The following is a 21,076-nucleotide window of genomic DNA, read 5'->3' on the forward strand; positions in this document are numbered from 1 at the left end:
GTGTCATCTGATAGGGAACAGACTAGTAGTGTCAGAAGGTGGGTGAGATTGTTGTCATCTGATAGGGAACAAACTAATAGTGTCGGAAGGTGGGTGAGATTGTTGTCATCTGATAGAGAACAGACTAATAGTGTCATCTGATAGGGAACAGACTAATAGTGTCGGAAGGTGGGTGAGATTGTTGTCATCTGATAGGGAACAGACTAGTAGTGTCGGAAGGTCATCTGATAGGGAACAGACTAATAGTGTCATCTGATAGGGAACAGACTAATAGTGTCATCTGATAGGGAACAGACTAGTAGTGTCATCTGATAGGGAACAGACTAATAGTGTCGGAAGGTGGGTGAGATTGTTGTCATCTGATAGGGAACAAACTAATAGTGTCGGAAGGTCATCTGATAGGGAACAGACTAATAGTGTCATCTGATAGAGAACAGACTAGTAGTGTCATCTGATAGAGAACAGACTAGTAGTGTCAGAAGGTGGGTGAGATTGTTGTCATCTGATAGAGAACAGACTAGTAGTGTCATCTGATAGAGAACAGACTAGTAGTGTCATCTGATAGGGAACAGACTAGTAGTGTCATCTGATAGAGAACAGACTAGTAGTGTCAGAAGGTGGGTGAGATTGTTGTCATCTGAAAGGGAACAGACTAGTAGTGTCATCTGATAGAGAACAGACTAGCAGTGTCATCTGATAGAGAACAGACTAGTAGTGTCATCTGATAGGGAACAGACTACTAGTGTCATCTGATAGAGAACAGACTAGTAGTGTCATCTGATAGGGAACAGACTAATAGTGTCGGAAGGTGGGTGAGATTGTTGTCATCTGATAGGGAACAGACTAGTAGTGTCGGAAGGTCATCTGATAGGGAACAGACTAATAGTGTCATCTGATAGGGAACAGACTAGTAGTGTCATCTGATAGGGAACAGACTAATAGTGTCGGAAGGTGGGTGAGATTGTTGTCATCTGATAGGGAACAAACTAATAGTGTCGGAAGGTCATCTGATAGGGAACAGACTAGTAGTGTCATCTGATAGAGAACAGACTAGTAGTGTCAGAAGGTGGGTGAGATTGTTGTCATCTGATAGAGAACAGACTAGTAGTGTCATCTGATAGGGAACAGACTAGTAGTGTCATCTGATAGAGAACAGACTAGTAGTGTCATCTGATAGAGAACAGACTAGTAGTGTCAGAAGGTGGGTGAGATTGTTGTCATCTGATAGAGAACAGACTAGTAGTGTCATCTGATAGAGAACAGACTAGTAGTGTCATCTGATAGGGAACAGACTACTAGTGTCATCTGATAGAGAACAGACTAGTAGTGTCATCTGATAGGGAACAGACTAGTAGTGTCATCTGATAGGGAACAGACTAGTAGTGTCGGAAGGTGGGTGAGATTGTTGTCATCTGATAGGGAACAGACTAATAGTGTCGGAAGGTCATCTGATAGGGAACAGACTAGTAGTGTCATCTGATAGGGAACAGACTAGTAGTGTCATCTGATAGGGAACAGACTAGTAGTGTCAGAAGGTGGGTGAGATTGTTGTCATCTGATAGGGAACAAACTAATAGTGTCGGAAGGTGGGTGAGATTGTTGTCATCTGATAGAGAACAGACTAATAGTGTCATCTGATAGGGAACAGACTAATAGTGTCGGAAGGTGGGTGAGATTGTTGTCATCTGATAGGGAACAGACTAGTAGTGTCGGAAGGTCATCTGATAGGGAACAGACTAATAGTGTCATCTGATAGGGAACAGACTAATAGTGTCATCTGATAGGGAACAGACTAGTAGTGTCATCTGATAGGGAACAGACTAATAGTGTCGGAAGGTGGGTGAGATTGTTGTCATCTGATAGGGAACAAACTAATAGTGTCGGAAGGTCATCTGATAGGGAACAGACTAATAGTGTCATCTGATAGAGAACAGACTAGTAGTGTCATCTGATAGAGAACAGACTAGTAGTGTCAGAAGGTGGGTGAGATTGTTGTCATCTGATAGAGAACAGACTAGTAGTGTCATCTGATAGAGAACAGACTAGTAGTGTCATCTGATAGGGAACAGACTAGTAGTGTCATCTGATAGAGAACAGACTAGTAGTGTCAGAAGGTGGGTGAGATTGTTGTCATCTGAAAGGGAACAGACTAGTAGTGTCATCTGATAGAGAACAGACTAGCAGTGTCATCTGATAGAGAACAGACTAGTAGTGTCATCTGATAGGGAACAGACTACTAGTGTCATCTGATAGAGAACAGACTAGTAGTGTCATCTGATAGGGAACAGACTAATAGTGTCGGAAGGTGGGTGAGATTGTTGTCATCTGATAGGGAACAGACTAGTAGTGTCGGAAGGTCATCTGATAGGGAACAGACTAATAGTGTCATCTGATAGGGAACAGACTAGTAGTGTCATCTGATAGGGAACAGACTAATAGTGTCGGAAGGTGGGTGAGATTGTTGTCATCTGATAGGGAACAAACTAATAGTGTCGGAAGGTCATCTGATAGGGAACAGACTAGTAGTGTCATCTGATAGAGAACAGACTAGTAGTGTCAGAAGGTGGGTGAGATTGTTGTCATCTGATAGAGAACAGACTAGTAGTGTCATCTGATAGGGAACAGACTAGTAGTGTCATCTGATAGAGAACAGACTAGTAGTGTCATCTGATAGAGAACAGACTAGTAGTGTCAGAAGGTGGGTGAGATTGTTGTCATCTGATAGAGAACAGACTAGTAGTGTCATCTGATAGAGAACAGACTAGTAGTGTCATCTGATAGGGAACAGACTACTAGTGTCATCTGATAGAGAACAGACTAGTAGTGTCATCTGATAGGGAACAGACTAGTAGTGTCATCTGATAGGGAACAGACTAGTAGTGTCGGAAGGTGGGTGAGATTGTTGTCATCTGATAGGGAACAGACTAATAGTGTCGGAAGGTCATCTGATAGGGAACAGACTAGTAGTGTCATCTGATAGGGAACAGACTAGTAGTGTCATCTGATAGAGAACAGACTAGTAGTGTCATCTGATAGGGAACAGACTAATAGTGTCGGAAGGTGGGTGAGATTGTTGTCATCTGATAGGGAACAGACTAGTAGTGTCATCTGATAGGGAACAGACTAGTAGTGTCATCTGATAGGGAACAGACTAATAGTGTCGGAAGGTGGGTGAGATTGTTGTCATCTGAAAGGGAACAGACTAGTAGTGTCATCTGATAGGGAACAGACTAGTAGTGTCATCTGATAGGGAACAGACTAGTAGTGTCATCTGATAGAGAACAGACTAGTAGTGTCATCTGATAGGGAACAGACTAATAGTGTCGGAAGGTCATCTGATAGGGAACAGACTAGTAGTGTCATCTGATAGGGAACAGACTAGTAGTGTCATCTGATAGAGAACAGACTAGTAGTGTTGGAAGGTGGGTGAGATTGTTGTCATCTGATAGGGAACAGACTAGTAGTGTTGGAAGGTGGGTGAGATTGTTGTCATCTGATAGGGAACAGACTAGTAGTGTCGGAAGGTCATCTGATAGGGAACAGACTACTAGTGTCATCTGATAGAGAACAGACTAGTAGTGTCATCTGATAGAGAACAGACTAGTAGTGTTGGAAGGTGGGTGAGATTGTTGTCATCTGATAGGGAACAGACTAGTAGTGTCATCTGATAGAGAACAGACTAGTAGTGTTGGAAGGTGGGTGAGATTGTTGTCATCTGATAGGGAACAGACTAGTAGTGTCGGAAGGTGGGTGAGATTGTCTGCTTCTACTTGCCGGGTCAGGAGGAGTAATTTTTCCTTGTTTGGAATTCAGTTCATTCATGAGGGCCATGATGTCCACGGTGAAGGCAAAATCAACCAACCGTTTTTTATCTTGCCTTTTGCAGTTGAGGGAAATCCACATACTTTCCTTTCATTTGCAAAAACTCGGCAATCTCCGACTTCTGGTCCCACACCCACACTTCTGGTCCCAGCACCTTACCCCAAACTCAGACATCTCACGTTTGTGTGGTAGGGGAGGTCTGGATGACCCGACTCTGTCTCTTCCTACCGTGAGATAAACTGCATGTGGTTTAAAGATTTTCCTCTTATGAAGTGTACCACTTTAGTGACTGTATCCACACCATGGCTCATTTTCAGAACACATTTACAGAGCACCTTCTGATGAATAATGCAATGCAGGAAAAATATTTTCTCATCTGGGTTCAGCTCAGCTACTTGATCTTGTGTCCTTTTCAAAAGGCCAATGTTTTTTCCTGTCATGTTTGGGCACCCATCAGTGGTTTACACTGGAAAAAATGTCAAAACTCAGTTCCTAGCTTTGCCACACTTATTAACCTCCTCCAATAAATGTTTCCCTGTGGTTGTGCTCTTCATTGACTGCACTGAAGCAAGCTCTTCTATACGTTCAAAGTCTGAGGTTATGCTTCGGAAGAATAGCAACAACTGCATCACTGATCTCATCCAGGGCCCAAGGAGAAATAGTTGAAATCCTTTACCTTGACTTTCAACTGTTGTTCCATATTCTCTGCGTTGTCCTCAACACGCCGTGTCACTGTTCGTCTTGACAGGGAAACATTTTCAAACAGCTATTTCATGTCGGGGCAAAATTGCTGCAGAGGTCAATTAAACATTCTCTAATGAATTTGCCCTCAGCCAATGGCTTGCTATGTTTGGCAATTTTGTGGGACAGTACATAGCTAGCTCTCGCAATTCCATCGTTTTCTGAATGCCGTTTTGTGAAAAGTCCTTGCTGCTTTTGCAACTGAGAAAGCAACTCTTTCGATGTACTTGTCCTCTGCTCAGAAGACATATTCCTATATTTCTCTGCATGCTTCGTCTGGAAGTGTCAGGACAAGTTGTAGTCTTTCAAGACAGCGATGCTCTCTTTGCACACTAAGCACACAGCTTTCCCTGATACCTCAATAAAGACATGTCGATGTCCCCTCTCACTGGAACACCCTACATTCATTGTCTACTATCCTTTTCTTTGAAAAACTCTTTTTTTTGCACAATTTCTAGCTAGCTACTATTTGTAACTGTGAAGTGTGTGTCAGCCTGTCAGTCATTGTCTGTCCTTGTTATTTATACGTGCTTTCAAATAAATGTCCCACAAGCGGTGGGAGTTACATCATTACACAATGGTGAGAATTCATTGGGCTTTTATAACAAATACGTTTCTCCAAACTTTACTATCGCAAATTCTTTATGTGATCTGAGCATGATTCCACGGGCCGTATTGAATCAGGTCGCGTGCCACATATGGCCCCCGGGCCGGCCTTTGCTTTACCCTATGTTACTTAACCTTACCCTAGGTTACTTTACTAACAGATTACATGCATGGATCTCAGTGTTACTTAGATATGGTCTGGGAACTGTCCCGGTGTGGTGTTAGTTGTCCTCCTGTCAACGTGTGGATGGTATGGCCGAGCTGCAGCTGCCAAAATAGCCCCCCCCCAAACCCCCCCTGTTATAAATAGCTGGAGTGAAGGGTGTTAAAGTGCCAGCTCTTTGTGCAAAGACGCACAGAGAGCGAGGGAGAGAGGGAGTCAAGTGGAAGAGAGAGTGTGTGTTAATGAGTCTCCACCAGACCGTGGCCGTGCCACACCTGATGAGGATCAACAGAAACAAGGTAGGGGTCGAACGTAGCGCAGTTCCTGTTTGTTGACTAAATGGACGGTTTAGTTCTGGTGGTCTAACAGCAGACGTTCTTGGTTTGCTTCGTTGAGCAGTGAGAGTTTGGCGAAGAAGGGCTCACTTGTTGTGGATCGAGTGGTCATTCATTGAGTCTTTCTGTGGATGAAAGCATCGAAGGGGTTCTCTTTCTGCACTGTGATTGCTATATTAGTTGAACGAATCCAAGTCTAATATAAATATAGCACTAATATAGATATTTTGGACATCTGAAGACTGTAGCAGTTCTGTCGTAATGGCAATTTTGTATTTGCAAGTTTACTGTATTTCAGGGTTCAACGAAAGGTCGCTATTGGGTTGGGTGGGCCACTCTTCCCATTAGTCGAATCTGGGTGGCAACGTGGACTGAAAAGCTGTTAGCTGTTAGCTGCTGAGCTGTTGGCTGTTTATTGAGAGCATTGCAGTGAGCTGTCTGGCTGGCTCTGGACAAAAATCTGTTAGCTACTTTGTTAGCCGAGAGCTATTACATATTATGCGTAAATGACTACCGATAAAGCAGCGAACACTGATAATGAGAGCCATGAGCATAAGCTAGTTGTAAATCGCGTGTCATGAATTGAAGCTGTTGTTGTTTTTTGTTTTCAATGTAGCCAGATCTGTTGAATTTCAAGAAAGGATGGATGACCAAGCTATACGAGGATGGAATGGTAATATACTTTATGAGCAGGAATCATGGTTGTGTTTCTAAATGATTAGCAGTGCCTTATGACATCTCTCATGGATTTAAGTAGGAGAGTATGCTTTAACAAAACTAGTAAATGTTATCATTTTTTACCTCCTAGTGGAAGAAACACTGGTTTGTTCTCACAGACCAGAGTCTACGATACTACAGGGACTCAATAGCTGAGGAGGTAAGACTCACTGAATTACTTATATACCCCCACCCCCCAAAAAAAAGAACAAACAAACAATGTATGCAGTGTAATGTTAATACTGCCCTTGACATTTTTCTTGATCTTTTTGTTGTTTTATTCCAGGCTGCTGATATGGACGGCGAGATTGACCTGTCCACATGTTATGATGTCACAGAGTTCCCAGTACAGAGGAACTATGGCTTCCAAATCCTTGTGAGTGTTTTGTGGTTGTACTTTGCTCATCTATACCATCGATCAAACCAAAAATGGTCCGTGCCTTTCCCATCTCTAACAAATTGTTGCTCAGCTGTGACCCTGCACTCTAAAAACAGCATTGACAACATGTGGTATTGCCGGCGGCATTGGGTTTGGTCATTTCTCTTCCGAAACATTTATTTGTCCCATCGTGAGGGATGTCACTTGACCTGTCATCCCTCTGTGAGAGAGTGACATCATTTGATCTAAGTCTGCCACAGACGTTGCCACCCCCCCAACACCCGGAGGCCCTGAATAACATGTTTGTCTAACCTCGCTCATTCAAAAGACCAACCTGGTCTTACGTCGGCGCTTACTCAATGTTGGTGCCTGCGTGTTTTGGAAAACCTATTTTTCTAAAAATAGTTTTGAAGGCTTTCGGCATAAGCTTTAATGGCACACAGGATGGAATGTGAGACGACCCTTCCATAGGAGGAGCAAGGTGAGGATGATTACCTCGCGATGCAACATTTCCCTTGACTATAGGCCAAACACTTGATCTCTTGGCGATGGGCCACATCCAAAACGTTCTCTCTAAGCACCGATGTCAATGCGGGAGACATGCCCAGATCTGAAGTTAGTACGAGGCCCCATGGACACATGACATCCATGTCGCTTCTGCTGTGGGATGGTTGTTGTGTTTACATTGGCTTAGAGATGGAGCCCGCTCTCCTGGCGCTTCCCTGGTTATTTTCTGTTTCGGGGGTTCAGAAATAGAGCAGTGGGAGGAGATCATTCTCTCTTTGGCTGAGAACAACACCGGTTTAGTGACAAGAGATGAATAACTCCAGTATTTATAACACCTTTTAGCGCTCTGCATCATGGGCAGATCGGATGGAGGCCAGGAATGGGGCTTGACCCAGTGGGGGAACCACCGAAACAGAATGATGTAAATGAATGGAACATCCAGTAGAAGCCCTGGATGGAGAGTGCACTTTGTTTTTCATTCATCGTAGGGCTGGGTGATATGGCCAAAATCTCATATCCCAATATAGGTCATTTCATAGCACCTATTAATTATGCATATCACGATATAGCACATTTTCTGTCAATTCAGTGAATAAAGTTGATATAAAATGACCAGATGTAAAGGCCTATTTCTTATTACATTTTGAATTATACTCAACAAATAAAAGGTACTTACTCATATTTGATTATTTCTCCTTTTATTTAGAACCTTTGCACATTTTCAATTAAGCATGTCACAATATATATATATACAGTGCCTTGCGAAAGTATTCGGCCCCCTTGAACTTTGCGACCTTTTGCCACATTTCAGGCTTCAAACATAAAGATATAAAACTGTATTTTTGTGAAGAATCAACAACAAGTGGGACACAATCATGAAGTGGAACGACATTTATTGGATATTTCTAACTTTTTTAACAAATCAAAAACGGAAAAATTGGGCGTGCAAAATTATTCAGCACCTTTACTTTCAGTGCAGCAAACTCTCTCCAGAAGTTCAGTGAGGATCTCTGAATGATCCAATATTGACCTAAATGACTAATGATGATAAATACAATCCACCTGTGTGTAATCAAGTCTCCGTATAAATGCACCTGCACTGTGATAGTCTCAGAGGTCCGTTAAAAGCGCAGAGAGCATCATGAAGAACAAGGAACACACCAGGCAGGTCCGAGATACTGTTGTGAAGAAGTTTAAAGCCGGATTTGGATACAAAAAGATTTCCCAAGCTTTAAACATTCCAAGGAGCACTGTGCAAGCGATACTATTGAAATGGAAGGAGTATCAGACCACTGCAAATCTACCAAGACCTGACCGTCCCTCTAAACTTTCAGCTCATACAAGGAGAAGACTGATCAGAGATGCAGCCAAGAGGCCCATGATCACTCTGGATGAACTGCAGAGATCTACAGCTGAGGTGGGAGACTCTGTCCATAGAACAACAATCAGTCGTATATTGCACAAATCTGGCCTTTATGGAAGAGTGGCAAGAAGAAAGCCATTTCTTAAAGATATCCATAAAAAGTGTTGTTTAAAGTTTGCCACAAGCCACCTGGGAAACACACCAAACATGTGGAAGAAGGTGCTCTGGTCAGATGAAACCAAAATTTAACTTTTTGTCAACAATGCAAAACCTTATGTTTGGCGTAAAAGCAACACAGCTGAACACACCATCCCCACTGTCAAACATGGTGGTGGCAGCATCATGGTTTGGGCCTGCTTTTCTTCAGCAGGGACAGGGAAGATGGTTAAAATTGATGGGAAGATGGATGGAGCCAAATACAGGACCATTCTGGAAGAAAACCTGATGGAGTCTGCAAAAGACCTGAGACTGGGACAGAGATTTGTCTTCCAACAAGACAATGATCCAAAACATAAAGCAAAATCTACAATGGAATGGTTCAAAAATAAACATATCCAGGTGTTAGAATGGCCAAGTCAAAGTCCAGACCTGAATCCAATCGAGAATCTGTGGAAAGAACTGAAAACTGCTGTTCACAAATGCTCTCCATCCAACCTCACTGAGCTCGAGCTGTTTTGCAAGGAGGAATGGGAAAAAAATTCAGTCTCTCGATGTGCAAAACTGATAGACATACCCCAAGCGACTTACAGCTGTAATCGCAGCAAAAGGTGGCGCTACAAAGTATTAACATAAGGGGGCTGAATAATTTTGCACGCCCAATTTTTCAGTTTTTGATTTGTTAAAAAAGTTTGAAATATCCAATAAATGTCGTTCCACTTCATGATTGTGTCCCACTTGTTGTTGATTCTTCACAAAAAAATACAGTTTTATATCTTTGTTTGAAGCCTGAAATGTGGCAAAAGGTCGCAAAGTTCAAGGGGGCCGAATACTTTCGCAAGGCACTGTATATATATATGTATAAAATCTAAAAAGGTAAATAGAAAACACTTAAATATGGGCCTAATATATATATATATTTATTTTTGGTGGCTTGCCTGTTTTGCATGTTATTTTGGCATTAATTCCTGCCACATAACAATTTGGTACCTTGGTATTAGCACCAACTCACGAAACCCTCATTTCTCCACCGTGTAAATTGGGGCCATGTCTTTGCAGATGTAAGTTGTAACGGCAGCTGTTATCTCCTATCTTGGTCATTCTTTGCCATATGGTGGTGCGCGGTCAAAAGTCTAACGCAACGTCTGAGTCGGGGGTTTGTTTTGAGCACTCGACTGTACTTTTTTGGGTCTCATCCGTAGATGGAAATTTTGTGGAAGAACGTAAAGCGTCGTCCAATTGACAAAAAATATTGCCGTAAAGAGTGATTTGCGACACAACGTAATAAACGATAGATGTTTTTCTATCGTTTCATATTATGCTCTATCGTCACACGATATGTATCGTCATATCGCTCATCCCTAATTCATCAAGGTACACTCGTTATAGTAATTCATTGTATTCACTGTGCGGTCATTGGGATAAGTTTCCTGTTATGGTGTGAATGCATTAGAGATGGGGAATGAACACAAGATTTGGGACAGGATTCAGTGGGGGTGCGTTTTGGTTGCTCCCTAACATTTTGGTTACTGACATTTATTTATTAGTTAGCTACTACTGGTCGATAGGAGTGCATCTTAAATAGTACTGTTCGTCAGCTAGCCATTCTAACACTGTGCCCCTCCTGCCCTGTCGTCCCCTCCTGCCCTGCCCTCCCTTTGTCCAGAGTAAGGAGGGGGCGTGCACCCTGTCGGCCATGACCTCGGGAATCCGCCGCAACTGGATTCAGGCCATCATGAAGAACGCGCGGCCCACCATCGCTCCTCCCGATGTCACCCGGTAAGACTAACACACAGAGCGTGGGAGGGAGTGTCGACACAACCCGCCACTGACGGACATAACAATTTCCTCACTTTTATTTACTCTCACTAATCTCTCTCCTCATCCTCCTCTTCCTCCTCCTCCTCTGGTATTTCCACCCTTTCTGCTTCCAGGAAAAACGTCTCTCTGAAACTGTCGGTTCTGAAGCCCAGGTTGGAGCGCTTGTGTGTTGATCCCCCCCCCCCCCCCCCCCCCTCTCCCCGTGATGTAATGGTTCAGTAATGCCTGCCTGCGTGTTTGTCGTCCCGCCCTGTGTCCTGAACATTGAGTAATGTCTCCAAGTAGTACTGCTCAGGAAGCCCGCTGCAGTACGCGCACCATCAGTCAATTGAAATAGTCATCTATCTTACCTGGCTCGATCAGCGTAGAAAACTATTGTAGGTTGATAAAAGGTGATGTATAGAGATAATGAAGAAGGGACAAAAATGAGACGTATATGGTAACACTTACAGTATGTGTGTTCTGCTTTGATGAACCATGAAAAGGCAGCTGGAGCACGAGGAGACTCGTGTCAGTGCCACCTTGGTGCAAACACTGCCCTAAGTGTATCGCGGCAACAGAAGCATTACCGATTTTGTTGTCGGATCATTTTAGCCCCCTGCGCTAGTGTTTCTGCCCAGAGGTCTTGTCTTTCACTGGGGCTCTTCATATGCCTATGGACTCTGTATTGGGTTCAGTGTTTTTTCCCTAGGATTTTCTTCAGCAGGGGTGGCAACGGTAGTGGGGGAGGGGGAGTTGGCGCATTGACATCCTAGCTGTTCCCAAAGACCTTCCAGCTGATGAATATAGGGGGTTTAGTGTATAGGGTTTTACCCCTGTTTACTGAACTCACGTATGGCTGTGCTGCTGTCCGACTCGAAGGCGGCTCCCTCTAAACAGGAATGTGGGATATTTTTGGCGTTCCTGCGTAGACAACTCGCGGACTTCTCTTCTCTTGGATTGTACCCCTCTCCCATTCCTCTGACCCACCCCCCCGGAAATAGACTTTACCGTCAGCCCACTTTTTTAGGTGCGCACTCCCCATCGCGGTTTCAGTGAATGCCAAGCAGTGTGCAGATGACTGTGACCACATTCCCCCGCTCGTCTACTGTACAAACGGCTAAAGTTGAGAAACTGCAGTGCGCTCGGCTCAAGTCTCGGATTACAGACATGTCTTACGAAAGAGAAAGGCCAAATCTGATCTGAGGCCCATCATGCACTCACTGCAGTTTGGCCCAATTCTCCCAGACTGCTTTAGTGCTGAAATGTCCCAATGTATTCCTCTCATTTGCTGTTGTGGTTTAAGCTTACTTTGTGAGCACAGAGATGTTTTGTTGTAAGTGAATAGTTGATGTTCTGTAGCAGTGTGTGTGTAGCTGCGTTTGCATGGGCTTCTTCAACGCATTTTGAGGGTATCGGCATTGGTCACATCATTAGTCGTTATCTGGGGGAGCAAGATGATTGTAGGTCAGGGATTCTGCACGGTCATCCTTGCTCAGGCCGATCCTCTCGAACGTGCTGATTTGTCTTAACACCCGTACTGAGCGTCTTAAGCCATCACTGACCAGTCTCTTTCTCTCTCTTCCTCTCCATTCATTTCCTTCTCTCTCACTCCTCCCATGTCCTCAGCTCCCTCCTTGAGGAGAAGGCCAGAGGGCGGGTGGCGCTGCATCCGTCTCCCCAGCCAGGCCCTGACCCCAGCCCCGAGAGCCCCCGGGTGGAGGTCCGGGTGGTCAAAACACAGAGGTCTGTAGACCACGCTCCTGCCACAGTCGCTGCCCCCGCCTCGGAGCCACGCAAGAGCCGGGTCCGAGAGCGTAGGCGAGAAGGCCGCTCCAAAACTTACGACTGGTCCGAATTCCAGCCCGGACAGACGGAGGACCCAAAGAGGGACAAAGCACCAGATACTGTTGACCCCAGCTCTGCTTCTTCCTCTTCTACCTCCTCTTCGTCCTCCTCCACTTCTTCCCTGGCGTCCTCCCCCGTCTCCACCACCTCTTCCCCGCCAACTTCCTCCTCTATTTCGGCCCCTCCACCCGGCCGGGGCTCCGCCTTGGCAACCAGGGAGGAGTCAGAGCAGGAGCGGGGGCGGCGGCGGGATGAAAGACAGCAGCGCTTTAAGCAGGACACCCACGCACCCAGCACGGTCACCACCACAATGACGGCCACTGTAAATGCAGTGGGGGCCGAACCGAGGAACCCCGGGGAGTCCCAGGACCAGGGGAGGATGGAGGTCGACCACCCTGAGCCTGGTGCGGAGGGGAGCGGGGAGAGCGACTGCAGAGCCCCCGACGTGCAGGTGGAGATCGAGCAGCGGTGGCATCAGGTGGAGACCACGCCGCTCCGAGAGGAGAAGCAGGTGCCCATCAGCACCACTGACGCCAGCCTCACTGAGAGACTGCCCCCACAGGAGCTAGCTGCCCTGCTGGACAAGGAGGTAGGCTTTTATGTACACCGGCCAAAGCTTCAATATTCTACTGTGTGTCATTATAATGAGGAACCGTACTATATTCTAATGCATGTGAATGATGCAGCTGGGGCAGACCCAGAAGGAGCTGGCCAGGCTGCAGGAGCAGAACAACATGCTGCAGGAGCAGCTCGAAGATGCCAGGGGCAGAGAGCACAGTGCCAGGGAGGGCTACGTGCTACAGGTACCACACGCCAACAGTAGCTGATCATGTCTGATTAGTTGGATATTAGTTTCAGTTAGTTGGCTATTATTACAACTTGAGAGAGTACCAATCATTTTGCTTTAAATCATTTTAAATGATATACCCTTTTACTGTGAGTTCATGTTTGGAGGGCTTTTATCGTTTGATATTCTGGCTCGTTTTCGCAGCAGGGTTTCCTATTCAGTTTGTGTATTACATTACTGAACATCTTAGGGTGAGACACAGTATTTACAATCAAAGGCAATGTTCGCACTGATGGGAATACAAACTGATAGCGTGAGGTTGAGGATGTCGCGTGTGTGGGGTTTCTGACTTTGTGGTGTGTGTGTGATTCTACTAACAGGTGTGGGGTCTTAGTCCTTAAAAACAGATGTGCATGGTTGTGGTGGTCTCGGCATGGTTTTTCGCTAACTGTTTTTACGGAGTCTCACATCTACTGGGGGGGAAATGATTGGTTTGGATTGATGCCGAAGGTAAGAACCTAGAGGAGCTTTGCCGCTGTGCTTTTTCTTTCTTGTCGTTCTCGCCATCCTGTCCTCTCAGCCTGTTTTTGTGCATGACTTTTTGGTGTTTGGGAGTATGCATGGTTGCATTCAGTTCTTCATTCATTTACAGTTCATGTTCCCACGTTCACACATGTAGTGATGGCACGCTGGATATTTGATCGTTTCCTTTCTTTCCTTCAACGTGTATTATAATTATGTGTGAGTTGAAATATCAGGGGCAATAGAGACCATTTGACTCAGTTTAGTTTCACCATCTATTCACCGTTGAATATGTATCTTGTACCAGTTTTGATTTTTTCCCCCCGTTTCATTATATTTAGTTATTTTCCATTTTCACCCTTGAGGTCACCCTGAAAAAGCACAGTGGGAAGCTTGGGACAAAGCTTTTCAAAAGATATGAAAATATATCAAATCTATATTGAGATGGGAATGAAATTCCCAGGTTTTTCCTCATAGCCCCAGAGATGTGGTTCGCCGTAACTGTGGGGGGTAAATAAAAGATGATGTCACTAATCAAACTGTCTCATCAATCTTTTAAAGAGCGGCACCTCGCCCCCCTCCTCCTCACCACACAGAGCGCCATGGCAACGTCTGCATAAGCTCAACCAAGACCTGCAGAATGATCTGGAGGCCCAGCGACGCAAACAGGACCTGGCCCAGCACCAGGTGCAGACTCTGAGGAGGAGCTACACCGATGCCCAGGACGCCATTGGACGCCACGAGGCTGACATCCAGGCCCTGCAGGCCAAGCTCAGCTCTGCCATGGCTGAGATCCTGGCCAGCGAGCAGGCCGTGGCCCGCATGAGAAACGAACTCAAGCTGGAGCAGGAGCGCTCCCGGGAGCAGGAGGAGGAGTGGGTGCGCAGCGACGCCACTTTGCGGGTCCAGCTAAGGGACAGCGAGGACAGGCTCCGGGAGGTGGAGGCCAGCCTTCTGGAAAGGAGCCAGGCCCTGAGGCATCTGGAGCGCCAGCAGGCCCTGCAGAGGGATCACCTGAGGGAGGTGCACAGGCTTCAGGAGAGGCTGGCGGAGGTGACAGGCCGGCTGAGCGCCACCGAGCAGGGCCAGGCCCTGAAGGAGGAGCGCCTGAGGACGGAGCAGCGCTCCCTGCAGGAGAGCCACGAGAGGGAGAGGCAGAGCCTAGCCAGGAGGCTGGCTGAGGCCGAGTCTGGGCGGGCAGAGCTGGAGGAGAGGCTGCTGGAGGCGGAGCAGCAGGTGGAGGCTCTTCTGAGTGGGATGCGCGCCTCGGATGGAGACGAGGTCAGGGAGGAAGTGATGCGGCTGCAGGAGGATTTGGCCCAGACAACGGATGTGGTGGAGACCCTGAGGGAGAGCGTCCGCAGGCTGGAGGAGGAGAAGGGCCGGCTGACCTGCCGCTGCCAGGAGCTCCTCAACCAGATCTCTGAGGCAGACCGGGAGGTGACCAAACTCCGTAGCCGGCTGGAAACCGAGGAGGCCGACTACTATACACTGGAGCACTCCTATGAGAGGGCATCGGAGGAGTTCCAGAAGATCAGCCGTGTGCTCCAGGAGAAGGAGGAGGAGATACGGCAGACCAAGGAGATGTACGAGAGACTAGTGGAGCGCAAGGAGGAGGACCTGAACGAGGCCCTCATCAAGATGGCCGCCCTGGGTAGCAGCCTGGAGGAGACTGAGCAGAGGCTTCAGGCCAGGGAAGTGCTGCTCTGCCAGATGGACAAGGGCCTGATGGGCCAGAGCGAAGCCTGCAGTGCGGAGACGGACCTGCAGGCCAAGCTGGTGGTGGCAGAGGACCGCATTGCAGAGCTGGAACAGCACCTCAATGCCCTGCAGCTGGGCTATGCCGACCTTCGGATGGAACGCCAACGAGCCCATGAGGGGGCTCTCCATGCTCGGGAAACAACCAAGGAAAGGGGCCAGTCGTCCTCCAACTCCTTGCCAACGAACACAGACTCCTCGCTGACCTTTGACTTGGGTTCCAAGGTGAAGAGCTCCTCAGACAGTGATGAGTCTCAAGCGAAAAGGCAGAGGATACGGTTCTCCAGCATTCAGTGCCAAAAATATATCCAATCAGAGGACCTGGAGACCAGTAATGCAGACAACACTTCCTCAGACATAAGCGAAGAGATTAGCCAAGAGATCAGCCAAGACTTCCAACTGTCCATGGAGACCAACTCTTCCGATATTACATTCCAGTACTGCAGCGACCCAGAGAAGTTTATTTCCATCATAACTGCCCTGGAGATCAAGCTTCTGGCCACAGAGGAGAAGCTTAGAGACCTCACCCAGAAGCTTGAGGAGCAGCGGGTGGACCAGCCAGAGGGTCTGATGGAGGGACAAGGCTCCTGGGCAGGGACTGATTCAGAGCTCCAGGAGCTCAATGCCAGACTCGAACAGGAAGAGGGACCCAGCAGTGCCCTCCCTGGTCCAGTTAGTCAGATTACAGCTGCTAAGCACCAATACGCCAAGGCCCTAGTCTGTGTAGAGTCCAGTAGGGAGAAAGTCAGGGGTATTCTAAGTAGTCATTGCCCGGGCAGTACAGGGCTGCAGCTCCACACTTTATCTGAGATCGAGAATGAGTTAGTTAGTGCAACATTGTACATTAGAGAGGGCGGGATGACATGGAATGAGCACCCATCAGAGGTCACACAAAGTCCAGCCCAAGAGATTCACAAGAGCAAAGCATCGAATGAGGAAACGATACGACTCTTTGCCAAAACACTGTCTTTTGAGGCAATGGTTTTGAATAAGATGGCTTTTTTGATACAGAATCCAGACTCGGACCTTTTGCAACGTCTTATCGAGATATGTAGAGAGACTGAGACCATCAAAAGAAGTGATGGCGATTGTGTGGCGATTGTTTATGCAGACGTCTTGACCAGGAAGCTAATGTTAGAGAGTGCCTTCTGGGCCGAGGTGGAGAAAATGGAATCCCGTTGTGAATTGATGCAGGGAGAAAGCTCCGATGTTAAGTCAACAGTGGCTAGTATGTCCCTTGAGGCTAATGTTACTGTTATCTATAACACCTGTGTCAAAGCTGAATTATCGCACTCTCTTCAGAGTCTTAAGAGCTTTTATGAGGAGAAGTTCAAAATGCTCAAAAGGGAATTGGCCCAAGCCCATGGGAGCTTACAACAAAGGGAATCTGCTTTGAAAGAGATTATCCAAGCTCCCAAAAGACTTGATTTGACAAAAGTCCTTCAAGAAGTCAGTAGTGAGTTTGGCTTTAGTGAGGAGCAGAGTTTAGCTGACGTAAGTGAACTGACTCCCTATATGGAGCAGATTGAAATGGAGGAGGCACAGGATTTGGCTGAGGAAGTAGTGGATAGACACTTAGTGGGAGGCGTGCCATCTTGTAGCGTTGACTCTGTTGAATCTCTGCAAGTTGGGCGAGACAACTTGGCCGCTGAGCTAGAGAGACAGGCAGCTATCCTCCACAGATTTTCCCAAGCGATTGAGAGCGGCAGCCATCCTGGCTTAGCCAATATTATCCAAGCAAACTCAAGTTACCATTCCACCCTCAACCTCACGGGTGGCTCCCTTTGCATGCGTGAGGCGCTTATCCAGGCCCAGGTGGCCTACGTAGCCTGTAGGCTAAGAGCCGACCACGAGCGGGACCTGGTCCGATATCGGCAAGCTGGCCATAGCATGGACGTACTTGTCCAGGAGCATGCCTGCACTGTTGGTGCCATTCGGGAGCGCTACGAGGCCTCCCTACAGGAGGAGCGCCAGGGCTTCACGTGTACAATGGCCTCCCTTCAGGATGAGAACCAGGCCCTGAGAGGGGAAATGGGCCAGCGAGTGGAACAGCTCTCCCAGCAGCAGGAGCGATTGGCTCTCCTGGAGGAGCGCTTCCACAGGGAGACAGAGGAGCTGAGGCAGAGGCACCAACTGGAGCTGAGTCAGGCGGAGCAGGGCCGGGCCTCCACCGAGCTGGCCCTGATGGAGACCACGGCCGACAGCCAGCGGAAGCTGGAAGTTCTGCTGGTGGACATGGACACCATAGAGGAGCGCCACGAAGGCCACCTAAGGAGACTGGAGGAGCAGTTCCAGGGGCAGATCCGAGAGCTGCAGCAGGTCCACCAGGAGGAGATCCAGAGGCTGCACGCCCACTACACAGAGACCATCCGCTCCATCCAAGACCAAGAGGATAGCGGAAGCAAGGGCGATAGTAGCCCTGAGTCGGGCCACTCTCAGTCTCCACTACCCGAGGAGGTCACCCCATCCACTGAGCAGGCTTGGCCCATGGAGGAAGAGGAGCAGGGTAAGGGGGAGGAGGGTCAGGCTAGGGTGGCGACGGACCCCATGGTAGTCCTGAAGGACAGGATCCAGGAGCTGGAGACCCAGATGGACACCATGAGGGACGAACTGGAGACCAAGCATCTGGAGGGAGATGTGGCCAGCCTGAGAGAGAAATACCAGAGAGACTTTGAAAGTCTAAAGGTTTTTGTTCTTCCTTTCTTAACGTCGTAAATTGTAGTCTTCATGTGGTAAGACCAGTAGTAGAGCATGACTGAATAGTTGGTTGCGATGGTTGTTATAATCAGTCAAACTATGGGAATTGCAAACATTATTATTAGAATAATTTGTTATATTCTTGGGTCATTACATATGAAATCAACTGAAAAATCTCCTGAGTGGGGGAGGGGGCACTGATCCAGAAATGGCACTACATCCATTTCTCCCATGGCCAAACATTCATGGATACATTTGTAGAATGTGGTAAGGATGATTTGATGATTTCATATGGAACTATCCTATTAAATATTAGTTTGATCTACAACATAATTGTTATCCACAAAGTAGCATACGATACAAATGACTTCTATTGAAATGCAGCATTGTAGTCACTCATGCTTCAGAACCATACCTTTCTTCCGGTTACTCTATAACCATAATATATTACCCCCACACAGACAACAATGCCCAGTCTCTGTAACACTCAACATTATGTTTAGAAAGATACTAAACGCTGAACTATGAACATATGCTGTTTTTAGTATCTGAAACCAATTGCAGAAATGTTGATACCCATGTTTCTAGAAAGACGGATTCAAATCTTATTCGATGTCCTCTTCTTTGCCCTGATAAAATTGGCTGCCTTAAACACACTCCCTCATACTAACATTGCTTGGCTTCTGATCCAAAAAAATGCTTGCATGACTTTCTCAGATGTAATTCTGCTTGCACTGGTAAATAATTCACCATGAAGACTCGTCAGAGCACATAACACAAATGGGACTAACGTCTCACAGACCGTCCCAAGTTAGATTACTCCGATCGCTTGAGCATACTAAATCTCATCATAAATCTGGTAAGGATAAGGAAGCGTTCTTCACTCAATGATTTAAGGCCTTAATAGCATACTACTACGCCGTGGGGAGCTTTAAACAATGCCAACAGTATTATCCCCTTCTCCCACAGGCTACGTGTGAGCGAGGCTTCACAGCCATGGAGGAGACCCACCACAAGGTCGTCGAGGACCTCCAGAGGCAGCACCAGAGGGAGGTCTCCAAACTACTGGAGGAGAAGGAGAGGCTACTGGCTGAAGAGACGGCCGCCACCATCGCTGGTAAAGATTAGCCCCTGCATTGGCCAATCCCTAGTGTTTGCCAGATTTGGTTGGCTTTTTTTTGCCGCCTACAATTGTAATGACTCTGACCGCTAGCTTTCTGTGTTCCAGCTATTGAGGCTATGAAGAACGCACACCGAGAGGAAATGGAGAAGAACCAGCGCTCCCAAATCAGCGGACTGAGCACCGACATCGACGAGCTGCACGAGCAGTATCAGTAAGTCCCTATTTTGGTTGGGAACACAACTGGTACGTAGCAGACAATGGCAGAGATTTGAATGACTGTAGTGAGCTCTATATAGAGAGACACTCGACACCATATGTATTTGAACAAATGTGTCATATGAGGCGACAGTACAGAATGTTGCCTTTTATTTTAGGGTATTTTCATACAAAACTGTATATTTTTAGCATTTTAGAAATGAAAGTACTTTATATATCTAGTCCCTACATTTGAAGAAGTCAATTCACTTATCAAGGGGCCTCCCGGGTGGCGCAGTGCTAGCTGTGCCACCAGAGACTCTGGGTTCGAGCCCAGGTCTCAGCCGGCCGCGAACGGGAGGTCCATGGGGCGACGCACAATTGGCCTAGCGTTGTCCGGGTTAGGGAGGGTTTGGCCGGTAGGGATTTCCTTGTCTCATCACGCACCTGCGACTCCTGTGGCGGGCCGGGCGCAGTGCACGCTGACCAGGTCACTAGGGGCACGGTGTTTACTCCGACACATTGGTGCGGCTGGCTTCCGGGTTGGATGCGCGCTGTGTTAAGAAGCAGTGCGACTTGGTTGGGTTGCGTTTCGGCGGACGAATGACTCGACCTTCGTCTCTCCCGAGCCCTTACGGGAGTTGTAGCGATGAGGCAAGATAGTAACTACTAAAAACAATTGGATACTATGAAATTGGGGTGAAAAAAATGGGTAAAATTAAATTTTAAAAATCTCTTATTGTATATTAAAGTAGTAAACTGTTTTAGTATTTGGTCCCTACAGACACTACAGATATCCTTACAGACATTGACTACATCGTTGCACACAATGACTGACTTTACAAACGTGTTGGATGCATTTGCAGTATGTTTTGGTTGTTTCTGATTATGTTTTGCCTAATAGGAACTGAAGGGTGAATAATGTTCTGTGATTTGAGTCACTTTTATTGTAATTAAGAATAGAAGATGTTTCTGAACACTTCTACATTATTGTGGATGCTAGCATGATTAATAATGGCTAATAATGAATGAATCGTGAATAATGATGAGTGAGAAAGTTAGACACACACAGATCAGACCACCCTGCCCCTGTTGTTGGTAATGGTGAGCGGTTAGCAGGTTTTGTTGTAACCTCTGTTGTTGGTAATGGTGAGCGGTTAGCAGGTTTTGTTGTAACCTCTGTTGTTGGTAATGGTGAGCGGTTAGCATGTTTTGTTGTAACCTCTTTACTTTTCTCACTCATCATTATTCATTGTTTATTCATGTTTTTTCTTAATCATTGCGTTAGAAGTGTTCCAAAACATCTTAGCTCTTCGAAATATTAATCTACTCATTTAGAGATTGGAAAATGTTTTACTGTTTTCAAATGAAACAAAATACAGGTAACTGCTAAAAGGAGACGCCAATATAAAGCGTTGGGCCGCCAGAACAGCTTCAGTGGCCTCATGGTGAAACACCTTGCCATAGATTCTCCAAATGTCCGGAACTCTATTGGTGGGATGCGACGCCATTCTTCCACATGAAATTCCATAATTTGGTGTTTTGTTGATGATGGTG

At 46.7% G+C, this 21,076-nt stretch overlaps 1 protein-coding gene across 6 annotated transcripts in view; it reads left to right on the plus strand.

The window, feature by feature from the left end:
* Positions 1–21,076, plus strand: part of LOC139368178 (centrosome-associated protein CEP250) — a 112,828-nt gene that overhangs the window by 79,049 nt on the left and 12,703 nt on the right. For 3 of the 6 annotated variants that reach the window (XM_071106791.1, XM_071106788.1, XM_071106793.1), the window contains exons 10-19: positions 6,284–6,340; positions 6,476–6,544; positions 6,671–6,760; positions 10,456–10,568; positions 10,724–10,762; positions 12,219–13,026; positions 13,124–13,240; positions 14,308–18,189; positions 19,171–19,318; positions 19,430–19,535. In XM_071106791.1, the coding sequence (XP_070962892.1) occupies positions 6,284–6,340; positions 6,476–6,544; positions 6,671–6,760; positions 10,456–10,568; positions 10,724–10,762; positions 12,219–13,026; positions 13,124–13,240; positions 14,308–18,189; positions 19,171–19,318; positions 19,430–19,535 (5,429 nt within the window). Of the gene's footprint in view, positions 1–5,189; positions 5,632–6,283; positions 6,341–6,475; positions 6,545–6,670; positions 6,761–10,455; positions 10,569–10,723; positions 10,763–12,218; positions 13,027–13,123; positions 13,241–14,307; positions 18,190–19,170; positions 19,319–19,429; positions 19,536–21,076 lie in introns of those variants that run through there. The other 3 variants (XM_071106795.1, XM_071106794.1, XM_071106792.1) reach the window with 2 other exon arrangements.

The sequence above is a fragment of the Oncorhynchus clarkii genome, chromosome 16 (genome assembly GCF_045791955.1).
Source record: "Oncorhynchus clarkii lewisi isolate Uvic-CL-2024 chromosome 16, UVic_Ocla_1.0, whole genome shotgun sequence".
NCBI classification, from domain to species: Eukaryota; Metazoa; Chordata; class Actinopteri; order Salmoniformes; family Salmonidae; genus Oncorhynchus; species Oncorhynchus clarkii.